The sequence below is a fragment of the Mobula birostris genome, chromosome 8 (assembly GCF_030028105.1).
Source record: "Mobula birostris isolate sMobBir1 chromosome 8, sMobBir1.hap1, whole genome shotgun sequence".
Lineage (NCBI taxonomy): Eukaryota > Metazoa > Chordata > Chondrichthyes > Myliobatiformes > Myliobatidae > Mobula > Mobula birostris.
Genome location: NC_092377.1, coordinates 75,580,886 through 75,600,442, shown reverse-complemented (window position 1 = coordinate 75,600,442; position 19,557 = coordinate 75,580,886). Strand labels below are relative to the sequence as shown.

Sequence of the window (19,557 nt, the reverse complement as noted above, 5' to 3'; positions counted from 1 at the left end):
TTAGAATAGCCAAGGATAAAGATGCACAGACATACAAATTCTTTGCAACAATTTTTGTAACTTGTAAGAAAAGACATTATCTCATACTTTTAAGCTACAGAAAAGATAGTCGTGAAAACTCTTCGCTTCAGAATTGTCAACATAAACCATGTAGCAAAATTAATATTCCAATGTAATTGTTCTATCTGAGCCTGTAGTTCATTAAAATAGCCAGAAGTGAAGTCAAAATCATGATTAGCAAGAGATCCCAATGATGCTGCAGCTGAAAAACACCAAAAGCCACATCAATTTCTCTCTGGATAAGTAGTAGTCTCTTAGTATAACTTGTCTCGATTAAAATATAATTCTATTTAACTCAAGTCTTATTCCCCCCAGCTCCCAGAATATACACAGGACCCACCCCAGACTTAACTAGTGGCCAGGTTCCAATCTCCTGTTTGTTCAAACTTTTAAAAGTTGAAGTCTGGCCTTCATTGATAATCCCCATTTTTATTTCCTTCCATTTAAGTTATAAATGACACTTACATTAGTATATAGAACTGCATGGATGAGATCTATGGCTCCTAGCTTGAAAAGTGCAAGGAAAACAGGTATGTATGCATCTGTACTCATTTCGGTAGCCAGTTTGTAGAATCTTCTGGCCAAATAGAGATCCTAAAGAGAGGGATGTATATTATTTTGAAATACATTTTGGGTACAAATTGCTATTAATTTTTGAAAGAAAAAAAAGAATCCTCATTTTCATTTTTTATGAAAATAAACCCAGGATTTAAACAAAGGGATTATAGGGTCAACCTAGTAAATCTGAAGTTGAAAATCATGCATGTTTTGAATCATAGATGAAGCTTAATGGAAAAAGGGAGTCACCTTCTTTGTCATTCTTTTTGGAAACAATTTCTAGATTATTGATTTTTGAAACTATTCAGGATGAAGATTTAAAATGAATATACAAGTTAAGTGCCATTCTTATCACTTGTTGATAAACAAAATAACTTAGAAGATTTGCATACCATTTCATGAACTTAGGCTTAGTATTGAGAACAAAATCACTTGTGAAATTGGTCAAGACTGCACTTGGGTTCCATGTAAAATATAACTGGTGACTGAGATAAAATTTAAGAATAAAAAGAAACATTGTGGTTTAATTGTGCATCTGATGTGAACAACCTTTTGTTTTCAAAACATCTAACTTAAAAATTATATATTGGCCTTAGAGTCATAAAGTGCACAAATAGACTCTTCAGCTCACCCAGTCCACACAAATCATCAAGAATCAACAATGATAGGATGCAGAAGTGGGCTGAGAAGTTGCAGATGGAGTTCAACCCGGAGAAGTGTGAGGTGGTACACTTTGGAAGGACAAACTCCAAGGCAGAGTACAAAGTAAATGGCAGGATACTTGGTAGTGTGGAGGAGCAGAGGGATCTGGGGGTACATGTTCACAGATCCTTGAAAGCTGCCTCACAGGTGGATAGGGTAGTTAAGAAAGCTTATGGGGTGTTAGCTTTCATAAGTCGAGGGATAGAGTTTAAGAGTTGCGATGTAATGATGCAGCTCTATAAAACTCTGGTTAGGCCACACTTGGAGTACTGTGTCCAGTTCTGGTTGCCTCACTATAGAACGGATGTGTAAGCACTGGAAAGGGTACAGAGGAGATTTACCAGGATGCTGCCTGGTTTAGAGAGTATGCATTATGATCAGAGATTAAGGGAGCTAGGGCTTTACTCTTTGGAGAGAAGGAGGATGAGAGGAGACATGATAGAGGTGTACAAGATAATAAGAGGAATAGATAGAGTGGATAGCCAGCGCCTCTTCCCCAGGGCACCACTGCTCAATACGAGAGGACATGGCTTTAAGGTAAGGGGTGGGAAGTTCAAGGGGGATATTAGAGGAAGGTATTTTACTCAGAGAGTGGTTGGTGTGTGGAATGCACTGCCTGAGTCAGTGGTGGAGGCAGATACATTAGTGAAGTTTAAGAGACTACTAGACAGGTATATGGAGGAATTTAAGATGGGGGTTTATATGGGAGGCAGGGTTTGAGGGTCAGCACAATATTGTGGGCCAAAGGGCCTGTACTGTGCTGTACTATTCTATGTTAACTACTCAAATGAAACCTATATTAATTCTATGTAATTCTTCCTATATTAAAAGGCCCTTGGAAAGATACATGGATAGGAAAGGTTTAGAGGTATATAGGCCAAATGTGGGGAAATTGGACCAGCTCTGATGGGAATCATAGTTCGCAAGAGTTAATTGGGTTGAAGGGCTTGTTCCCATGCTGTATGCCCCAATGACTATTTCCAATAAATTCTACTGTTCATTTGCACACTAAGGGAAATTTAGAGTGGCTATTGAACTTTACAGCCCACTTGTCTTTGGTGGTTATGGGAAGAAACAAGAAGAGCATGCAAACTTTGCACAGCATTAGAAGTTAGGACTGAACTTGTCTCTTCCAACTGTTCCCTTACGCTGTTTTAATGATAAAATTTTAAGAAGTTACAGTTTTTGAAACGGAACCCTGATCACCTGTGGGAGCATCTGTATCATGAAAACTGCAGTCGTTCAAGAAGGTGGCATTTTACCATCACCTTGAAGGCAAGAAGGACAATAAGTGCATGGTTGTCAGCAACATCCATACCCTAAGCATTTTAAAATTCCACAATTTAAAGTAGCATGAATATACAATTTAAGAACAGGTGTGGGGCATTTGGCCTCTTAAGCCTCTGCCATTTAATAACCTCTGTGTACAATAACTTTTCACTTATAAGATGCAGGAACAGAATAAAGCCATTTGGCTCATCGAGTCAGCTCCACCATTTCATCGTGGCTGATCCATTTTTACTCTTAACCCAAATCTCCTGACTTCTCCCTGTTTCTCTTCATGCCCTGACCAATCAAGAATCTATCAACCTCTGCCTTAAATATACATACAGTTTTGGCCTCTGTAGCTGCCCATGACAACAAATTCCACAGATTCACAATTCTCTGGCTAAAGAAATTCCTCTTCATCTCTGTTCTAAAAGGACGCCCCTCTATTCAGAGGCTATGTCCTCTGAGACAACCATCATAGGAAATATCTCCATGTCCACTTTATCAAGGCCTTTCACCATTCGATAGATTTCAATCAGGTTACTCCTCATTCTTCTGAATTCTAGTGAATACAGGCTCAGAGCCATCAAACACACTTCATATGACAAGCCATTCAAACCTGGAATCATTTTCATGAACCTCTTTTGAACCCCCTCCAGTTTCAGCACATCCTTTCCAAGGTAAGGGGCCCAACATTGCTCACATTGCTCCAAGTGAGACCTCATCAGTGTTTTGTAAAGTCTCACCGTTACATCCTTTTACATTCTAGTCTTGAAATTTGTCTTCCTCACCACAGACTCAAGCTGCAAATTAACCTTCAGGGAATCCTGCACAAGGACTCCCAAATCCCTTTGTATCTCAGTTTTTTTTATATTTTCTCTCCATTTAGAAAACAGTCAACCCTTTCATATATTATTACACATGATTCATGACCATACACTCCATGACACTATATTCCATCTGCTATTTCTTTGCCCATTCTCTTAATCTGTCCAAGTCCTATTGTAGCCTCTACTTTCTCAAAACTACGTGCCCCTCCACCTATTTTCGTATTGTCTGCAAACTTTGCAACAAAGTCATCAAAATTCCATCATCCAAATCATTAACATATAACGTAACAAGAATCAGTCCCAACACAGACCCATGTGGAACACTACTAGTCACTGGCAGCCAACCAGAAAAGGCTACTTTTATTCACCCTCTTTGCATCCTGCCATTCAGCCATTGCTTTATCCATGTTAGAATCTTCCCTGCATTACCATGGGCTCACAGCTCATTAAGCAGCCTAATGTGTGCCACCTTGTCAAAGGCCTTCTGAAAATCCAAATACACAACATCAACCAATTCTCCTTTGTCTGTCCTTATTATTTCTTCAAAGAATTCCAACAGATTTGTCTGGCAAGATTTTCCTTTGAGGAAAACATGCTGATTACAGCCTATTTTATCATATGCCTCCAAGTACCCCAAAACCACATACTTAGAAATTGACTCCAATATCTTTCCAACCACTGAGGTCAGACTAGCTGACCTATAATTTCCTTTCTTCTGCCTCTCTCCCTTCTTGAAGAGTGGAGTGACATTATGAAGTATTTGCCTCTGCTTTAAAAATATCCAAAGAACATTTTTTGCCTCCCCGGGAGAAAGGGAGAGACACAATGCTCTATGGACGAAAAATTTGCTTCAAATATGAGTTAAGTAGTTAACCTATTAATGAATCACTGATATTCTCTCACAAGAAATATACTCTCTGCTTAAAGAGAGGTCAATATCCCATATGTCTGAATGAAGTCTTTTCTCTTTCTTCTAAACTTAAGCATTTACAACTCAACTTACACACACAAAATGCTGGAGGAACTCAGCAGGCCAGGCAGCATCTATGAAAAAGAGTGCAGTCAACATTTCATGCTGAGATCCTTCATCAGGACTGGTGACGAAGGGTAATGCCATCAAATCTGAATGAAGATTTGCAACACAAAACATCATTTTTCCATTTCCCCCTGTATCTGCTTCCTGGCCTGCTGAGATTTTCCAGCAGCTTTTTTGGCTTCAGTTTACAACATCTGCATTCTCTGTGCCGAGTACTTATCTATCATTATTTATAAGTTTCTCAAGAATAATGTGACAATACATAAGATCATTACTTATTAAAATACAATCTACTGAAAAACTATTTTGATTTGTAGTAATATGACTACTTCCTACCTGTTCTGTCCCAAGACCATGTTCATACATATATGCGAGATTGAACATAGCTTGTGCACTGCGTTGCTGTTCAGCAGCTAAACGGTAGTGAAGTGCAGCTGTTTCATAATCCACTTTTGTTCCATGACCATAGTAGTAATAATCACCCAGTTTAATTCTGGCATATGAATATCCTAGCAAGCAAGATAATGTTTTAAATCCTAACTAAAACATTTTAACAGTGATTCAAAATAATTGGCTATTCTGGTTGTCTTGCATACAAGTAGTAAATCTAAGATTTACTGGCAAAAGAATGAAGAAATTTCTCCTAATCTCAATCCAAAATACCCAACTCCTTATTCTGAAGTGGTGACCCTGATTGTGGACTCTTCACGAAATCACTTCTCATTATTCTAAACTAGAAGACAGTCCTATCTACAACCATCTCTCCTCAACCGGCAAAACTACTGGAACCATTCTGGTGAATCATCCCTCTATTCCCTCTATGCTAGGTATATCCTTTACAGACAGGGGAACTAAATCTGTATGCTCAGTGTGCTCAATATCTCAATATAATTGTTGTAAGATGCTATATTTCCTGTACTTAAGTCCTCTTGTAATAAAAACTAACATATCATGTACCTTCCTACTTTGCTTGCTGTACTTGCTTGTCAGCTTTCAGTGATTTATGCAGATGGACCCAAGAACATTAAAGTTATCCAATCTTTCTTTATATATAAAGTATGGTTTTTGCTCTGTACACCAAAATGAAAACTGGAAAATTTTCAATTACATATATCCTTTTGAAGTTAGTGCACATATTCTCAGAATCCCACTTAATTGTGTATCGTCAGCAGACTTGGAAATATGACAGTTTAATTCACTTAGCCAAATTTTGGTAAGGATTGTGAACAGTTGGTCCTAGCACTGATTCCTGAAGTGCCTTCCTAGTCTCAGCCTGCCAACCTCAGAAAAATATATTTATTTCCACTCTTTGCTTTTTGTATGATTACTAATTCTTGATCTATGTCGATATATTACTTCCAGTTTAATGTATTCTAACCTTGTTAACCCACTCCCTTAATCTCCCTTATGAGAGATTTTTGAAAATCCACACACACCACATCCAATGATCCTCCATTATGAAACCTGTCACAACTCACAGAACATCAGTAAATTATCTACATATGATTCTCCTTTCAAAACTCCACACTGAGTCCACTCAATTCCACTTTCTTTTAAGGTGCTCTATTACAAAATCCTTTATTATACAATGGATTTTAGAATTTTTACTACTATTTATGTTTGGCTAATAACTTGTAATTTCCAGTTTCTTTTTCTTAAATAGTGGAATCACATTTACTACCCTCCAATCCATAGAAACAAATCTAAAATATAACTTTTTTTGAGTTGATAGTGAGTTCATTCTCTAAAGCAACCTCATATATATTTAGTAATGTGGATTGTCAGATCTTGGGATTTATTATCACCAATATTGTCAACAATTTTTTGCTACATATCTTCTATTATATGATTTTCACATAAATATTGACAGACTTCTGGAAGCAGATTACTGTTTCTTGGGCAATGATTTAGCGGAATCCAGGACAGAATGTAGCACAAGGTGATTCTTTGCAGAGTGAGGCTCCCAAATGACAGAGAAATAAGGAAATTTTTTTTAACAAGAAAAGTCACACCAACAGATTTAAAATATTTTATCCCACACATATGTTGCCATACATTTTTTGTGCATACTAGTCTATTTGTGTGGGTAAATACTCTGGCAATTTATATATTACATTGTCTCTAGGGAGCTGAGCTATAGGAGAATTGAGCTATTGCCTTTATTCAGGGAAACTGAATAAAACAAAAGAGTTAGATAATGAAAATGACTGAGAAAATGGAGGTGGACACTGGGTATAATTATCTTGTGTATCCTTCCGACAAATTATTGTTAAGTAGACTGCATTGCAGATAGATAACTACTCTACTTGCAGCTTTATCTGGCCTTCGTCATTGGAAATGTTTATCATAACTGATTGCCAGTATTTAGATATTGGATTATACAATGAGGCATAAATTTGCCAAAATTAGGGAATGTTAGTTACAATAGAAAATTATGATGACAATTGTGGCAATATGGTTTCAATGGGTTTATTTTAAACACACTTATAATCAACTTCTGATTTTCTGCTGTAATATATTCCTTTAACTGCAATTTCAGACCATTAGTTAAAAACATTCTAAGTAAATAAACTTATATATGTCATACATGATAAATAAAATGTGTGTTCTGTGCCATGACTAATCAGGGAATTACTACAATTCAATATAATTCCACAATTATTAATACTCATCAACTTATTTTCTACACTCAAGGAGTCTGTGGTGTGTAAAAGGTTCAACTTATCTGTGCATGTGGATATGATATATACCTGAAAATTTTAAAAATCTTTTTTTTTCATAGTTTTCTGTCATGTACCTTATATATACACTTGTACCTTGGGCTGCAGCTCGATTCCAATACGTCAAGGCCATATGATAACAATCAATCTTTGAGATGAGTGCAGATTTTCCTATTTTCAAACAAAAAAAGTCACTGAGTTTACTTTGAAACAACTTATAGTAAAACAACATTTCTGAGTTTAAAAAATCTTTTTACCATGTTCTAGAATGTAGGCTATGTTACTCTGAGCCATTTCATATCCTTGCTCTGCAAGGAATAAATACTGAAGAAAGGCAGAATCTCTGTCATTCTTCATGTAGGCAAAATATGCAGATAAGAATTTCTCAGTCCATTGACCTCTTTCACAAACATTCTTGTAAAGCTAGAGGAGGAATATAAGCCTTGACAAGTTAAACATCAAAAATAATTGTAGGAGTTTCAACTGTGGAATTAGAATCAAATATAATTTCATTAAAATATTAAACTAGTTTAATATTATGCTACATAGTGCTTAGATTTTTGACCAGTAAAAAGAGTAACATTAACATGTATAAAATTCTAAATAAATGCATGCAAATGCATAAGCAAATATTTTCTAAATAATTAATATACAGTATATTTTCTCACATATTGAAGAAATTAAAATATGTGACTAAGCTCTGATTCAATCCTCAATGAAAAGGAAATATCCTCTATAATAAATATCAAATAAATATATTGGCTATTTTAAATGCATCTTTGCAAGAAAATTATGTAATTAATATTACTTCCCTTCTTGCTTTTTAAAACTGGATGTTTCTGTGTGGTAAATGTTACTGGCCATCTCAATAACACGATTCCACGGACCTGATCAATGTATGGGGCAATGAGGTATACTTATGGATGTGCCACGGAAAAGAATACATTAACATTCTCTTCTTAATGACAATGTATAATTTCAGTGTCCCAATTTTTTTAAGAAAGTATAAATATTAGTTAAATATTAAACAGATAAACTGACAATATTTGGCAAAAGAGTGCTTAAACAAAAACCTGATTTTGAAGTATACTTGTGGAAGTGTACCTACACAGAATACAGTAAGTCACTGCTCACTAATTTATTTGAAGTTGTGAAATTCAGTGTCCCAGGTTAAAATACAGTATAAACATTTATTGAATATTAAATAGATAAATGGAAAAAATCAGTATAATTGTATTATTGTACTGGAACGGCAAAGTTCACTAATCTCAAAGTATCTTAAGGGTGCTTTCCTGCACTAATTAAATGATAAATTGTTCCCTTTAAATGCACTTCAAAAGATAACTGGTGCTTGTTTCTCTCCAGATATTGGAGGCTGGCACTCCAGTGCAGTTTTGAAGATTGGTGCACTTTTGGAGATGCCTTCATTTGGTGGGAGACCACCAACTTAGTCATTGTTGTTCCTCAGTTCCTCATGAGGAAGACGTTTGTTGGCATTAGGGGTAAAGGGAAATTTATTGCCCACTTTTGCACATATGTATTTTACAGCTCATAAAGGATAGTATAAATTCATGTTGAACAACATTAGCCCCGGAGGAGAAATATCTAAAACATGACACTATCATCAATCTTATGTGCATTCCTCAATCTGTGATATTTTGTTATTATATTAAATATTATATTCAGGGGAGTTTATCATTGAAAAACGATGAGTTAGGTAAACTACAGACAAATTGTAGAGAATGCAAGATTAAATAAACATTCTCTAGTTCATCTTCTGTAAGTGGCAATGAAAAACAATGCAGTTTAACAGAATTAAGTAATGGTACAGTAAATTTCATGTCTGTGAAAAGAATAAGATTTCAGACTTGTCTTTTTTACTTATTTTACAATTCAAGGCAACTGTACTGGTTGTATTAAAATTGATCATATTGTTCTATCACCTCAGCAGCTGTACGACAGGATCTAGCCACTCCAGTTCCACTTCCATACATCTGAGCAAGATTATACAAGGCCAGGGCATGTCCAGCTTGAGAGGCATGGCGAAAGTACTGAGTGGCCAATTTATAGTCTCTCTTTGTACCTAAGCCAGCTGCAATAAAATGAAGTTTAGATTTACTTATCACAAACACTTAGTTTAATTTTGTATATCACCTTTAATCAATAATACATAAAACAGTACATTTCTAATACTTACTGTAGTACATAACTCCTAGTTGAAACTGTCCATCTACCCATCCTTTATCTGCTGCTTTCTTGAAATATTTTGAAGCCTTGTCATAATCCTGAAATAAAATTTTTTAAAAACACTCAGATTTTTCTAAAACATAATTATTTTCCTTTTTATAAAATAGAGTAGGGATCTTACCACTGGTAATCCTTTTCCATAAAGATAGGCTAATCCTAATCCTGTTAGTCCAATAGGGTTGCCCTGAAATTTAAAAAAAATGTTCAATTTGTTGAAAGGCTAGTGAAGGAGAGGCAGAAAATATTTTAAACACTAATAAAAACAGAGTTCACCTGATATTTTTCTGGGTGTTCAGTGAAGTAACTAAAAGATGTTTTGCTATTAAATGGACAGTATGTTTTCAGGCCCTTTGGTGTTTAAATGTCATTTTTTACTTTTTGTAACAAAACATTCTACCAGCTTTTTAGAGATTAAGTTCTTGTACATTCTTCTGGTGTACAAAAAAAGTCTTATATGTGAAGAAAATTCTAGATATAGTGAAGCTGCTATTTTGGTATTTCGACATTTGAAACAACAGATCCCAATTAAATGGAATTGATTTAAAAATAACTAATTTATGATTAAGACTCACATTTTGAAATCAAGTCTTAATCAACTGTAATATCAATTAACTAGAAATAAATTGTTGTAGAGCTCTCAAGGGCTCAATAGAAGATGAAAAGAAAGGAATTAGCTACAGGTTTTGTCTTGCAAGAGATAACATAAAATAGGTCCCAATGAAAAGAAATTGATTGAGTGTGTAAAATATGTATATTTCAATTAGATGAACTGTTCTCTCACCAGTTACTTTATTAGCTTAATAGATGTAAGACACCCCCTGTGAAAAGAGAATAAATGTGCACAGGAGAAATCAGTAGGGTGCTCAAATAAAAGCTTATGGATTGGAAGTAAAAGAGCATACAAATGGTAAAATGAATTCCAAATTAAATAAAATAGAATGACCAGGAAAACAATGGAAAAGTGGCACTTATGGAGAATATTATTTTGGAAGATGGAGAAAACCAGGCGACAGAGATGGAAGACCAGGTGACAGAGAGTGAGATATTTATATTTAAATAAAAATACATTGATAAGGATATATGTTTTGCAGTTTTAAACTCTTCCATAACAGTTTCTAGTTCTACAGTCTGACTTCTTCAGCTGTCCATTGATTTCGATGTTGACTGAGGCCTGGGCAAGGTTGCATGGAAGACCGGAAGTTGCCCATGCTGCAAGTCTCCCCTCTCCACGCCACCAATGTTGTCCAAGGGAAGGGCACAAGGGCCGGTACAGCTTGGCACTGGTGTTGTCGCAGAGCAATGTGTGGTTAAGTGCCTTGCTCAAGGACACAACATGCTGTCTTAGCTGAGGCTCGAACTAGCGACCTTCAGATCACTAGACCGACGCCTTAACCACTTGGCCACGTGCCAACACACTGACACACTTAAGTCTGATGTGAACCAACAGACTTGCTTATTTAACCAAATGAACCAATTCTTTGAGATTTAATTCAGGTTGTATGGGTTTTCAGAGATCCATGAAATTCACTGATGAAATACCAGAAAGTACAGATGTGCATTGGATAGGAGATAATCAGATGATAATATAAACTCATGATAAATATTGCAGTTTCAGAGATGTTCTTATGAGTAACTTTAAAATCTTTTCTTTACATCAGACGTATTGGATCTCAGTAATGTTTGGTCAAAATTTTGGGTAGAGTAGTATTGTAATACCTGCAAGAAGAGCAGCTGACTGTACTTACTTTAATGAGTGTGGATTTCTATGCAGGTGCTGTACAGTAAAAGACATCTCACCATGCCCTGACAGAATGCAAGTTCTGGTATAAGCTTTGAGAACAGAATATTTGTGAGTAAATGAGAGTGAGAGAAATGATGTTGGGCCTCCTGTGGTTCAAAACTAGTATTCACAATGTTGTAAAGCTGATGGTCTTTCATCTCGAAAAGTTTTTTTTTCCCAGCAACACTGATATACAGGAGTAGTTTGTATGCTATGATATGGGTTTAGGTTAATTCAACAGCAGACAGCAGGTGCCAGGAAGATATTAAAATTTTAATTTTTCACTTAAAAATGTACTCCATTATAACTTCTGAAACTATATTTGTCAGCTTAGAAAATAATTGAGTAATTGTAAATTTGCAAGATTACAATTGTATCAAACAGCTGACAAGCTACCTGATAGAGAATCAAAATCAGGTTTATTATCACTGGCATGTGACGTGAAATTTGTTAATTTAGCAGCAGCATGCCCTGGGTGCTGGAGAAATTTTTGAATGGAGTTGAAATAAATTTGTATAGGCCATAAGAACAAGGGGAGTTTAAAACAGTGTTTGTTCGATGTAAGAGCTGCAGTTTAATTTATTTGCAGTCATGTGATTTTAACACTATAGACATATCTAGTTAAAAAGTCACTGCACCCAGGAAGAAGGGAACTATTAAGTCCCCAAATGATGTTGCAAGTGGGTCATTGATCTTGAAACATACTGTAGTCAGGATATAGGTTATAGTCAGGAAGAAGTGAACCAGTTAATCCCTAAAAGTTGGTAAGTGAATGACTAACACAGGCTGCAATCAGAATAGGTGAATGGGTTATTCACCAGCAGATGTCGTGCTGAGTCAGAGATGTATTCAATCAGAGCAGTGGCTGCAATCCGAATTGGAACTGGAATTGGTTTATTATTGTAACAAGCACTGAGGCACAGCGAAACCTTTCTTGCATACAGTCCATTGCACTGTTAGACTGTTCGTGGTAACTTATTTTTTACTCTTTCTACTTCTCTTCTAATATTTATATCTGTGCACTTGTAATGCTACTGTGACACTGTCATTTCCTATGGGATCATCTACACAGAGCATTGAGGTAGTGCAAGGTTAAACAGTAACAATAGAGAAAAAAAGTACAACTACAGAGAATGTGCAATGTAGATAGAGGACAAGGTGCAAGGTCATAGTGAAGAGTCCAGTTTATCTTATATTTTAATGTACTGAGGAAAGGGTATATTGATCATTCACAGGAAGTTGTTTCTCATGGGATCACTAGCAAATGACTATCTGAATAGTCATGAATATAACAATATAACGACACATAGTTTAGGTCATGCCAAGGAGAGGTAGGAAGTTAGAATACCTTAATGTAAGTTGTTAAACCAAGATTGCAGTAATCTTTCAAATTTGAATAAAGACATTTCACTGGTTTGTTGTTATTGAAAGAAAACATGTCAGGATTTCCACCAGACAGTGGTAATCCCCTTATCGGCCAGTGGTAAACACAGAGGGTAAAAGAAGGCTCTTTTCCTTCTTTAGGGCTAATCTTGTTTATCAGTAGTTACTCTTTTAGACTTGCTACTTGCTTATTGCAGTTTGCTGGAATCCATCAAGACAGGATATATGGTCAGTGGTTCTGGTTCCCTGAACCACGATGTCATTAGAAGTTTAGGCTATAATTTTGGTGGTGGTCAACTACTGCATCTCGACTTCCAAATAACTTTAGTTCTGGTTGTCAAAATGATCACAGACTTTAACTTCTACACTTCAAGGCCACTTCCAAATATAAAGGGAGAGACATTATGCAACACACCAATGATAATTTTGAATGAGAACTTGCTGTTGTCCACTTGGACCATCTGTTATACACTATCTTTTGGACGTAAGGAATAGCCAGCCATTACTCAGGGTACTGACTGCAGGCTGGGAATGCTGTGCTGGGGATCAGGGGTTTGAATGTTGATCAGAATATTAGGGGTGGGTAGGTGCATATCATAGAGGGTACTGAAAGTCTAGCAGGGTAGATAAAATTTAGTAATGGAAACTTAGTCAGATTGAAATTCAAGGGTACTTAAGAAAAAAGCCCTATTAATCACAAACCTGCAGGTATAACAGCATTGTGAAAACACAGATGTTTCGGGAGTAATAAACAAAAAAATAAAATTTAATCAGAACCACACTGAGAATTTTGAAGACCCTCAAACCAGTAACAATACCATGTTGTAAATTATCTTCCCAATGCTGAATTCAAAATCAGGTAAGAAATTGGGATGGATGGCTTTTCTGTACATTTTCCCTCTCCATAACAAACACTATTATTGTGTCCAATAGATTGTACACTATTACATTTTCAGTATGATCTAAACTTGCTTTACAAATTGAAATGAGTATCATCACTGCATCTGAAACAGATTAGACTACTGTATATGTTTGAAAGAATTTAACTTCCATGGATTAAAAAACGAAAAATATTAGAAAAAATACTTCCAGTTCCAATGTAGGATCCTGGACCTGAAATGTTTACTGTTCTTCTTTCCATAGATACTGCTTGACTTGCTGAGTTTCTCATGCATTTTTTGTTTTTATCGTATGGCATCTGAAAGTTTTTTGATTTCCATGGATTAATTTCTCCATTAGTTACCTTTGCCACATATCTACCATATAGAGACACCTAAAACAAGTTTTACAACCTGGAGGAAGGTATTTATTGATATGCCTATTGTTATTGAATCTGCCAAGCTACTGTTTGGTCTTATACAAATTAGGAATCAATAATCAAATCTTATTTACATTATAAATAAAGCTGAATTTCACATTTCTATGTAAGCTGAATGCAAGACTTACCCTCTCAGCTGCCATTCTAAAATACATGAGAGCAATTTCATTGCTTTGAGGCACTACTTCATTCCCTTCAAAATACATCTAAAACACAAAGTTGCATTTAAAGAAATAGCACTTAATTTTACAAAGTTTAACCTGGGTGAGAAAAGATTAGTGGGTGACAGGCAGTGGGCTTCAGAGTGGACATGGTCTTCATCTGTAGTCATGGTTTTAGGGTGGGGATACTTTTTTTTAGTAATTGCAATTCATTTCCCCCCACCACCACTGAATCAACTGAGCTAATCTGTCTCATTTAAACTGGGCCAGTCTATCTAATATAGTCATAGTCATACTTTATTGATCCCGGGGGAAATTGGTTTTCATTACAGTTGCACCATAAATAATAAATAGTAATAAAACCATAAATAGTTAAATAGTAACATGTAAATTATTTATGCAGGAAATAAGTCCAGGATCAGCCTATTGGCTCTGGGTGTCTGACCCTCCAAGGGAGGAGTTGTAAAGTTTGATGGCCACAGGCAGGAATGACTTCCTATGACGCTCAGTGCTGCATCTCGGTGGAATGAGTCTCTGGCTGAATGTACTCCTGTGCCCACCCCATATATTATGTAGTGGATGGGAGACATTGACCAAGATGGCATGCAACTTAGACAGCATCCTCTTTTCAGACACCACTGTGAGAGAGTCCAGTTCCATCCCCACAACATCACTGGCCTTATGAATGAGCTTGTTGATTCTGTTGGTGTCTGCCACCCTCAGCCTGCTGCCCCAGCACACAACAGCAAACATGATAGCACTGGCCACTACAGACTCGTAGAGCATCCTCAGCATCATCCGGCAGATGTTAAGGGACCTCAGTCTCCTCAGGAAATAGAGATGGCTCTGACCCTTTTTGTAGACAGCCTCAGTGTTCTTTGACCAGTCCAGTTTATTGTCAATTCATATCCCCAGGTATTTGTAATCCTCCACCATGTCCACACTGACCCCCTGGATGGAAACAGGGGTCACCGGTACCTTAGCTCTCCTCAGGTCTACCACCAGCTCCTTTGTCTTTTTCACATTAAGCTGCAGATAATTCTGCTCACACCATGTGACAAAGTTTCCTACTGTAGCCCTGTACTCAGCCTCATAGCTACAGCTTTGTACCTAAACTTCTTTCTCTAGTTTCTCTCTCATGTCCCCTTATCCTCAGTGAACCCTTCTCCCTGAAACCAACTTCCTGTTCTCTCAGTTCCTATTTCCAATAAATTACTCTCCACCTTTTTTTTCTTTCAGGTACTCCTGTCTCTCCTTCATATTCAATGTGATCATCATTTCCTGAAAAATATCCTTCACTTTATCTCCAAAATCAATAACCACTAAATTTGTCCCCACTTATGCAGAATGCCTTGTTTGCATCAATCTATCATGCATCCACCATGCCACTCTATCAGAATAGCTCTGATCAAAATCGCTAATGATACCTATGTGATCTTTGTCTTTGTCCTGGCTATAGCCTCTTTAAGGGTTGACCACACCATCCTCCTCTGACATATCTCTCTCTATCTTCCTACTGAATGGGACCACATTCACCTGTTTGCCTTTTTATCTATTCACTTCTAATAAGAGAGCTACAGGCAATGATATCTCAAATCTGCTCTAATATCTGTGCAATCCTGAAAGGATTTATCCTTGGCTGTCTTCAATTTCTCATCTATGTGCTACAATAGTTCAAAATCATCTAAAACAAAGGGCATCAGTTGTGTTGATGATACAAGGCGCATTTTTACTTTCATTGCCACTAAACTGTCAACCTGTTTGCGTATCATCCAAGACTCCATTAATACAAAGTTCATTCAACTGAAAGCTGAAATTACAGGAACTACTCAGCATTGTGGAAACAGAAAGAGTTAACGTTTCAGGTCAACCTGAAATGGGAACTCCAATTTTCTTTCCACACATACTGCTTGATCCACTGACTGTTTCTAGCAAGTTCATTTTTAAAAAAATTTTATTCTACAGTACTGTATATATTGGGAATAGTAGAGCTAATGCCTTAGTCCTCACTACAAGTTCTGCTCCCTAGCCTCAAACACATTCCTCATTCTCAGAATGATTTGAAAAGAAATTAGACTTCTTGTAACCTCAATGCTACATTTGAACTTAAATTGAGTTTTGGTTCTATGCCTTGATTTGGGCCACCATCTTCCAGCTTTTTAATATCACCCATTTCCATCCTGTTTTGGCCAAGTTACTGCTGAAATTCTCAAGGCACTTTTGTTGGCTCTGAACTTGACAACATCAATATATTCCAGCTGTCTTTTCTTGCTCTATTCTTTGCAAACATGAGGTCACTCAAAACTAATCTGCATTGATTCCTGATCATCTATATGCTTGCAGACCTATGTTGGCCTTGATAAGGTATGGTTTGATTTTATAAGTCTCAGTCTTAATTTGAGTTCCAGTTACAGCTTCATCTCTCCAGGCGATTCGTGTTTTTCCCATTCTAATCTCCTTATACTTAATGAGTTCCTGAATTTTGACCCAATTTTGTAAGGATATCTTGACATTTATCCATATAATTATCAACAACTTTGGAACATTTTGAATGCTGAAAGATACTTTCAGCTCTTTATAGTTATTTTCCTGAAAGTGCTCTGATGAATCATGCTTAATTACTTCAACTAACAAAATCTATTTTTGGGTACAGCTTATCAAAGGAAGTATCTTAAATCACCATGTCCAAACAGTCATATTACAGGCTCACAAGCAAATACATGCAGTTCACTACATAAAATATATTTACTCTACACATTATTTACATCATTAATTGGTAAAAGGCAAAAAGTAAATAAAGTGCTTATAACTTGTTTTAACAATGATTTAAATTTATACTGAGAACAAAAAAAACTAAAAAACCAAATCATCACCAAATTTTCAGCACCTTTATCTTATTACCTTTCCTAAAAAGCCCAAAGCATTTGTGCTGCCACCTTGTGCAGCTTTTGATAAGTAGTAGAAAGCCTTCTGGAGGAAAAAGAGGATATCATTATTCTTCCATTTATTACAATTATGTTGTTGTTTAAAAGGAGAACTATAATTCTATTCCTCTTGTGTAATAAAATAAGTGAATCCTAAAGCTGGACTATTACATTTAAAAATGTTGTTTTGCTGTATATATCCTGCTTCCCCTGAAAGATACTGGTACACACACTTCCAGCGTGTAGGACATTCACTAATACACAGGTTCATTTTCAAATAAGGAGGTCAGGAGGGTAACCAGACTGTCTTAATCTCTTAGTTACAAAAAAAACCTGAGGTGTTTTGGTTGCTTGCAAACTGGATTGATACAGACTGGAATTTAAACCAAATGGCTGGTACAGCCCAGATGTTATCTTCTGAATTGCTAATTGCTTCACTGTCAGTGGTTGCGCCTTCAATTGACGAGGCCCTAAGCTATAAACTTTCCTCCGAAACACCTTGGCCTCCCTATTCTCTGTTAAGAAAGTTCACAGAACTTATCTCTTTGACCAAGCTTTTGATCGCCTGTTCCTATTTCTTCTCTTGGAACTTGGTGTCAATTTTGTTGCTATGTAACTGTGAGGCACATTGGGGAGTAAGCATACTGCTGGAGGAACTCAGCAGGTCAATCCTGATCTGTGGGTCAAGGAATTTCAAGCTGTTAAAATTCCTTTCCTTCTCACAGATGCTGCTTGACCCACTGAATTCCTCCAGCCTTTTGCTCCAATACCAACATCTGCAGTCTCTTGTGAAAGCAATCTGGATTATTGGACATGCTTTATCAATTTAAGTTGATGTTGCCATTAACAGTGTAAGAATTGAGAACTGTTGTTATCTGCAGTCTGTTTCCACTGTTTCGTAAATTCAACATGATCAGCTTTAATCTGCCAATTTTGTATTTGTATGCTTCATTCAATTGTAAAGTTTTCATTTTCTGAGTGAAAGTCTGGATTCAAATACTATTGAGTATGAGCAAATAAAGGGGGCTAACATTTTTAGGTAAAAGAAGTGTATGCTAGGTAGAAGTGCAGTAAGTAGGTTGGCACATTCACTTAAACTCCTTGTTCTGGAGGAAATAGTAGCCCTATTCAAAGAAGAGCACAGAGTTCTTCTAACGTTTTGGCCAGACAGAATAAATAGTCTTTAATCTCATTTACTATTCATGGAACTTTGTTATGTACTAATTGGAGGCTACAACTTCTTATATAACAAAAGTTATTTCAACAGTAATTTATTTGTTTTGACATAATCTTATAATTTAATCCAGGGGTTTTTTTTTGTACAAATTCAAGGCATTCATTGTATAACAAGAGGAAGGAATTGATCCAAAGCAGAATTTTTCAAAATATCTTTAAAAAATTATTCATGATTAAGTATACAGAATTTTGAGTTACTCTACCCTAATTTTCCTCAATATGGTGCTCAGAAGCAATCCTTCCATCAGAAGGAGGTAGTACTTCCCAACATAATGGACACTAATTTCTCAATTCAGTATTATGACAGTACACAAGGGCAAAAAGTAATAGACTATGGCAACAGTTACAGTGGATGTGAGTAAAAGAATTGTAGAAAATGAATGTGTAAACCAAGGTGACATGTTGAAGAATTCATGAAAATCTACAAATGTTTGTACTTTTCATCTCAGTAAATGGTTTCCTTAAGGGAAAATCCTGTCTGACGAACTTGTTAGAATTCCTTGAGGAGATTACAAGTAGGATAGATAAAGGGGATGCAGTGGATGTTGTATATTTGGACTTTCTGAAGACCTTTGACAAAATGCTACACATGAGGTTACTTACCAAGTTAAGAGCCCAGAGTATCACAAGAAAGTTACTGGCATGGTTAGAGCGTTGGCTGACTGGTAGGAGGCAGTGAGTGGGAATAAAAAGGATCCTTTTTTGGTTGGCTGCCAGTGACTAGTGGTGTTCTGCAGGGGTCGGTTGGGACTGCTTCTTTTCATGCTGTATATTAATGATTTAGATGATAGAATGGAAGGCTTTGTTGCCAAGTTTGCAGATGATATGAAGATTGGTGGAGGAGCAGGTAGTGTTGGGGAAACAGGAAGGCTGTAGAAGGACTTGGACTAATTAGGAGAATGGCAAGAAAGTGGTAAATGAAATACAACACTGGAAAATGCATGGTCATGCACTTTAGTAGTAGAAATAAATGTGCAGACTATTTTCTAAATGGGAAAAAAATTCAAAAATCTGAGATGCAAGCGGACTTTGGAGTCCTTCTGCAGAACAACCAAAAGGTTAACTTGCAGGCAGAGTCAGTGGTGAGGAAAGCAAATGCAATGTTAGCATTTATTTCAAACCGCCTAGAATACAAGAGCAGGGATGTAATGCTGAGGCTTTATAAGGCACGGGTGAGGCCTCACCTTGAGGTATTGCGAACAGTTTTGGACTCCTCATCTAAGAAAAGATGTGCTGGCATTGGAGAGGAGTCAGAGGAGGTTCATAAGGATGATTCTGCAAATGGAAGTGTTATCATACGAGGAACGTTTGATTGTTCTGGTGGTCTAAATCA

At 36.5% G+C, this 19,557-nt stretch overlaps 1 protein-coding gene across 1 annotated transcript in view; it reads right to left on the bottom strand.

Moving 5' to 3' along the window:
* Positions 1-117: 117 nt before the first annotated feature.
* Positions 118-19,557, bottom strand: part of LOC140202008 (protein sel-1 homolog 1-like) — a 44,970-nt gene continuing 25,530 nt past the window's right edge. The window contains exons 10-19 of the mRNA XM_072266877.1: positions 16,966-17,034; positions 14,032-14,109; positions 9,544-9,606; positions 9,373-9,460; positions 9,119-9,267; positions 7,433-7,598; positions 7,272-7,346; positions 4,792-4,964; positions 526-654; positions 118-262 (exon numbers count right to left, since the gene is read on the bottom strand). Of these exons, the coding sequence (XP_072122978.1) occupies positions 182-262; positions 526-654; positions 4,792-4,964; positions 7,272-7,346; positions 7,433-7,598; positions 9,119-9,267; positions 9,373-9,460; positions 9,544-9,606; positions 14,032-14,109; positions 16,966-17,034 (1,071 nt within the window). The 3' untranslated portion in view covers positions 118-181. The remainder of the gene's footprint in view (positions 263-525; positions 655-4,791; positions 4,965-7,271; positions 7,347-7,432; positions 7,599-9,118; positions 9,268-9,372; positions 9,461-9,543; positions 9,607-14,031; positions 14,110-16,965; positions 17,035-19,557) is intronic.